Consider the following 6,565-nt stretch of genomic DNA (forward strand, 5'->3'; position numbering starts at 1 on the left):
ACAACTTAACTCACGCTACGTGACTTAAGTCATGTTCTCCTTATAATTAGCGCATTTTAACTCACGCTACGCAAGTTAACATGCGCATGGGCATTTTCAATTTTTACTTTGGAAATAAGCGATACTGTTTGGGTAATGAGCATAATTCTAAATATTTTAGCCCCAAATTTTTTAGGCCGAATGGTCTTGCCCAACCTCGACAGGCTATGGGCCGGCCAATGGTCATGCGCAGAATTAGTGTTGTGCTGAATTGTGAGTCTCGACGGGCTATGGACCGAATCGAACTCGATATTTTGGATTCAAGTACATTTATGAGTGATACAATATATATGAAGTATGAACTCTGAAGAATTAATAACTACGAAATTTCCATTTGACTAACTACATTGCTTGATGAGGCTAAATAAAATAATATCTTATGATCATGGTAACTAAACATACTTCAAATATCAAATGTTTAATACAACTCAAAATTGATAATGAGAAAAATGAAATCTTACTAAATAAACATAAAAAAAAACATCAAAGATTGTTAGCACCAGATGAAGCTCTTACATCCGCAGATAAATTAAGATCACTTGATCCCCGTGAGCTTAGCTCAGCTGGTAGGAATATTGCATATTATATGCAGGAGCCGGGGTTCGAACCCCGGACACTCCACTTCTCCACAATTAAATTGTGTGTGCTCTAGCCACTAGGCTACTTACAAAAAAAAAAAAAATCACTTGCAACATCCTCACTTGCATCATCTTGACACCATAATAAGTTTGAACTTTGAAGGCTATGCATAGCAAAAATGACCGGATTTGATCAATATGTAGCCAATTCACCAAAAACAATTACAAAACTACACCAAGAGAAGAAGCTTATGTAATACTTCCTTCTCACCACAAATAATGTTCACGACATATATCACTAACACCACGACCCATACAAGGAACATCCACAAAACAACAACGTATCAATTAGACGAGTTGCAATCAGAAACCAAACCATTTTTAGTAGTTCATCAGACTAAAGGGTTCTTTACATGTATAACTCACGCAAGATCAACTTTTCATATAAAGGTCATTGCGTTCTCGTGGACGCTCAATCTTGATAGAATTTCAACTCGTGCAAATCTTGCGATTCATAATGTATTGCCTCCATATGGGTCTATTACGTGTGTGTTGTGTAATAATGGGGTGGAATCATTTTTGAAGGTGAAGATTTGGTGGAGCAAAGACCACGAGTTGAAATCTTAACAGCTGCTGCTTTGTTAAGGTAAGGGAAAGTGCGCTCCATATTTTTTTATTTCATATATATGTTTTATTTGTCGTCAAAATGATAATGATTTGAACATGTTTATGTATTGGGTGAAAGTTATGTTTATGCACCGTGCATAAACACTTCACAACCATCAGATCTAGTGTACATGTGTAATAATTTTAGGCTTCTCAAACTACACCAAATCAAACTTCATTTGCTTCAAACATTTCTCTCACTAAAACATAAAGCTCTCCCTCTCTCTACAATTTAGATGAGTCTTCATCTCTTCCGGCCACACACGATGATTCCGACACGGTGGCCGGTGGTGGCACCACCGCGCCGGAGTTCAAAACTCCGTCCAAATCAAAAAGTTTTCACGGTTTTAGACATCCTTTTTGTGTTGATTCCAAATATCGCCTTAGATTTCTAAAAAAACTTAGACGAGCGTAGATCTACGAGTAAAAAAATGAAGAAAAAAAAAGAGAAAATGAAACTACCTCTTGTTCTTCATGGATCCGTTTCGCGTTTTGGTCTTCTTCTCCGATCCGGTTCAGATTTGTTGTTGTGTTGAAGTGTTATTCCGATCCGGTTTGAATCTTGTTGTGGTAGGTTGTACGAACTCTCCCTCTACCTCTTCTAAACCGATTCTGGATGTTCTTCTTTATGCGGGAACGACGCGGTTTTGAGTTAAAACCGATTCGTCATCGTAGATAACGACGGATCTGAACTTATTTATGGATTTATTGATGAATTCGAGAGTGGTAGATGATGTTTATGTGATTTTCTGTCGTTTCGTGTTCATGAGGTTCACGGTTTCAGATCTAAAGTTGTTACTGGATTCAAAATCTTTGTGATGTTAGAGGGATTTATGGCTGGGAAACAGTTGGAAACCATTAAGTACATCTAATGGTTTTCCACATCAAAATGGTTTTGGCATTCCGGTACGGTGATGATGATGAATGACGGTGTTGATGATGAGATTGAAGATTCTAGAAACCATTTCCACAGCAAAATGGGTTTGGAGTACAACTCACAAAAACCATTTCCATAGAAAAATGGTTTTGGCATTCCGGTACAGTGATGATGATGAACGACGGTGTTGATGATGAGATTGAAGATTCCAATGGTGATGATGATGAACGACAGTGATGATTCAATTTGTTTTTGCGTTTGGTTCGTTTTGTTTTGTTTTGTTTGGTTTCCTTTGGGGGTGTAGGAAGCAATTATGTTGGGATTTATGCACGGTGCATAAGGATTTCCTTATGCACCATAATCGATCCCGTCTGAATTGGGGTGTTGCATATTTTGTAAGTTGGAGTTACGGTTGGTGTAATCTGTGTCTTCAGCTGGTGGTTAGGACATCGATTAATTAAGTCGGATACTCAAATATCTAGGAAGAACTTATGTTTCTCTAAAAGGGAGGTGATATCCAGATCATTTGCATTGGCATATAGGTCGTTCTTTAGGGTGGTCGTGCATTTGTTGAGTCAACTTCTTGTTAATGAGTTTTGACATTTTGTGTACTTCATTTTAATATTTGTACTACTTTCTTTCCTTGAAATACTAGTTATTTGTTGTAAAATTGTATGTAAATATATCTACCAAAAAAAAAAAAAAATTGTATGTAAATATGTATAAGCTGTATATTTGTTGTTGTTTGGGAGTTACCCTTTTTCCGTATTTGAAAATCAGATAAAGATAACGACTTACGGTTTGAGGCTTCGAGATATGTGGACCTTTGGTGCGCCTTGGTGAGATTTCACACAAGCGTCCAAATTTATGACCGGTTAGGATGTGTACTTGGGTAGTGAAAGTCTGAAAGCCTTGTTTTTAGGAATTTTATATTTTAATGTAGAATAATACTGATTTACTATTTTTAAAGTTTAAAGAGAATCTATTTATTTTATTTTTTTGAAGCTAGAGAGTTTTAAGTTATTGTTATTATTTAAAAAAAAAAAACATGCACCATTTTTGCTAAGAATTACATAAGTTAATGTCTAAAAACTTTTGGCCATTACAGAGAGTATTTAATTTGTTCATTTGGCATACCGTAATTTGGATCATTTGAAGGAAACAGAATGGACGTATTTTCAATAATAAGGGGAAGGATATTGATGTTGTGGTCAAAGAAATTAAACTATTATTGTGGCATTGGGCTCCGATTACTTATTGTCTTTTTTTATGAATGATGTTGGAACCTGAGAGAGTGTCTAAAGAGGTAGTTTTTCGTGGTTGTGATATTGTGGCGTGTCAAGGAGGATCGGTGCTAGGGGATCGAGGAAGACAGGATTTTCTACTTAGAAATGAGAGGAAAGAGGATGGACTTCCTTTGGTTATAGATTTCTCGAGGGGATTGAGGAAGACAGAATTTTCTGCTTAGGTTAACTAGGGGTCATTGATTTGGTTTAATGTGGGAAAGGTTTTGTCTATTTTTTTTTCTTATTTAGAATGGTCGGTTCATTAGTAAATGGGTCTTAGTCAAATTACCAATAGTTGTTCTTCTACTGTAGTTGGAGAAAAACCAAAATTCACACAATATAAGTTTGTTTAATGATTACACAAACACTAAGGAGATGAGGTAAATGTGTCACAAAAAAGAGCATAAATGAGAGGGTGATATTCAAGAATTAAAGTATTCATAAGCAGAAATATCAAGCAAAACAAGATTAATCAAAAACTACCCAAAGCACTAATTAAACCTTCCTGAATCTAGTTTTGAATCCATTGTAACTAAAATAATTTTGGAATTATCATGCACATGAGTAAGTTCAGATTTGTAAGTTTACATTTTTATAATAAGTAATTTTTAGAAGAATCATCAAAACAGTTTCAGACAATCAGCAAACACGGCAAAACAAAAAAAATCATACATTTTAGAGTTCAAACTTCAGCAAAACAGTCAGAAAATCAGCAAACATGGCATCCTTGACGCAAGAATAGAAGTTTCTTCTCTTTGTCGTTCAAATCAAAACCAGGTGGAGTTACTATCTTTCTCAATGATGGCCTTGAAAATACCATTGAGTCAACGACATTAGCATTCACTTTATTACAACCCTTTAAATTGACCTCTCTTAATTCTTTGCAGTTTTCTACCACATGATTCACTCCCTTCTTTGTTACATAATGACAATCTTCCAGTAACAGATGCAAAAGACCACGGCAATTCTTTGAGGTCACGTAGAGTGTTTCATCATCAACGTTTGTATCTGACAAGTTCAACACCTCCAATATTGGTAGTTCAAATTTCATTCCAAGTAGGTTTACTCCATCACAACCGGCTAAGTTCAAATGTCTAACATTACAACATATCCTTAAAACTTGAAAAATTCCTTCAGATACGTGATCACAATCACTCAAATCAAGCAACCGTAAATTTGGGAACATGGAAGCAAACATTATTATGTTTTCATCTCTTAGCCAAAAATTATGAGCCAAATGGAGACACTTTAACTGACGGCGTACAACAAAATCTATGAAAGAATTAGATTCTCTGCACTCTCTTTTCCAATAAGCGTGTATTCCATTTTAATATCATTAAGTGAAGGACAATTTCCAGCAAGTGCAAACAAGGTTGATTTTGTGAGCTTACCACAATGACTAAGGTTTATAGAGATCAAATTGCTAAGGAACGAAGACAATTGAACCATATATGTATCATACAGATGTTCGTTATTCAAAAATCGAGTATATTGAAGATCCAGATGTTGTAAACATTTACTCTTGGATAACAAACACAAGATTCCATCATAAGTATAGCCGGTGCAATTGCAGAGGACAAGTCTCGTCAAAGGAAGGCCTTTCATTGCAATAGAGGAGAGAAACTCATTGGATATATTTGAAGAAGTCAAATCGAGAGAAGTCAAACTCACCAATGAGTCAATGAAATGTGGAGTAATTAACTTTACAACTGCATATCTGTCCAGTTCAAAAGATCTCAATGTTGGTCTCTCGCGTATAGCAGAAGCAATGCCTTTGATGGTTATGCGATGACAATTAAGAATGATAGCCTCTCTGAGAAGTTTACAGTTCTTGAACAACACGAAAAGTAATTGATCATTCATGTAAGTATGACTAGACAGATTTATCTTTTGGAGTTTAAAAAGTGTTAATGAAAGAGCTTCTACTTCATCTTCAAAGTTGCTGTTATCATTGAACCGTATGGGGTTACTGAGGTCAAGTTCTTCGAGTAAAGGGAAACAATTGGCAATAAGGAACAAGTCGGTGTTTTTTATGGAATTCATTTTGGAACATTTGAGAGAAGTTAAAGTTGAAATCTTCTGGGAGAAAGATTGCAACCCATTAGCAGGAATGGTGGATCGGTTGGAGAGATTGAGTGACGTGAGATTTAACTGGAAACGAGAGATTTGGAAAAGAAGCTTGTTAAGGTCACCGTAGTAACAGGAGAGATCAAGAGACGTGAGGTTTGGGTACCTTTGGAAGAAGCGACCGAGGAAAAGACGTGTTGGATACCAGACAATAGTGAGAGAGAATCGAAGACAATTTGTGATAGAGAGAAACCGCTTCGAAACAAGGGAGAGAGACTTCAAATAGCGATGGTGGTTGTCGTCATCGTCGTCATTGAGAAAATTGAAGATGCACTCCCAACATTCATCAGGTAAATAAAACTCAGCTGCATCCATTGTTTTACTTCTTTTTTGCGGAAGCAAGCAATTGTTTGATAGTGGTTCCAGCGACGTCCGCCGGTGGATTGTTATAAGATTTGAAGGGTTAGGTTATTAAGTTTTGTTGTTTTCTTTGCTCAAAAAAAAAAAAAGTTTTGTTGTTTTCTAGATTATACTCAAATTTTCTAAAAAAATTATGTCAAATATCAAAATGACATTTAATCTCATTTATTTATTAGTTCTCTAGTATATTTAAACTTTATATCAAAATACTTCTTATAAAGGAACTTAAATCACAATATCTATTTAATGATGGTTATAAGATATATACTTTTAAACAGGTTAAATGTTCATACTAAACTTTTAAAATGCTAGACGACTTGGGCCTAAAAATAAGTGTAAGACATGCCGCATAAGTATAACAAGTTTACGACCGCAAATCAACCTGAATCAAGCCCATATCAAGTTTACGACAAAAACATCCATATCAAGTTTATGGCCACAAATCAACCTGAATAAGGCCCCATATCACAAATTCATTGCCTGTTTAAGCACTACAATCCGAAACACAACCCCAACTTGAAGGATTCTCAAGACAGCAACATTGAACTAAATCGAACATGAAACTAGAACAAAATCAACAAATTCAAACCTCTATAAATAGAACAACAATGATGGTGGCGTGGCTGCAGCCA

The 6,565-nt window shown here is 35.6% G+C and overlaps 1 protein-coding gene across 1 annotated transcript; it reads right to left on the bottom strand.

The window, feature by feature from the left end:
* Positions 1-4,718: 4,718 nt before the first annotated feature.
* Positions 4,719-5,888, bottom strand: LOC11424759 (SCF E3 ubiquitin ligase complex F-box protein GRR1). Its single transcript, XM_024782410.1, has one exon. The coding sequence runs from the start codon at positions 5,886-5,888 to the stop codon at positions 4,719-4,721; it is 1,170 nt and encodes a 389-aa protein (XP_024638178.1).
* Between the last annotated feature and the right edge of the window lie 677 nt (positions 5,889-6,565).

Source organism: Medicago truncatula, chromosome 4, assembly GCF_003473485.1.
Source record: "Medicago truncatula cultivar Jemalong A17 chromosome 4, MtrunA17r5.0-ANR, whole genome shotgun sequence".
NCBI classification, from domain to species: domain Eukaryota; kingdom Viridiplantae; phylum Streptophyta; class Magnoliopsida; order Fabales; family Fabaceae; genus Medicago; species Medicago truncatula.

What these genes read in the sequence shown, in the direction of transcription:
- LOC11424759 (XM_024782410.1), bottom strand. Translation starts at nt 5,888, where the DNA reads ATGGATGCAGCTGAGTTTTATTTACCTGATGAATGTTGGGAGTGCATC.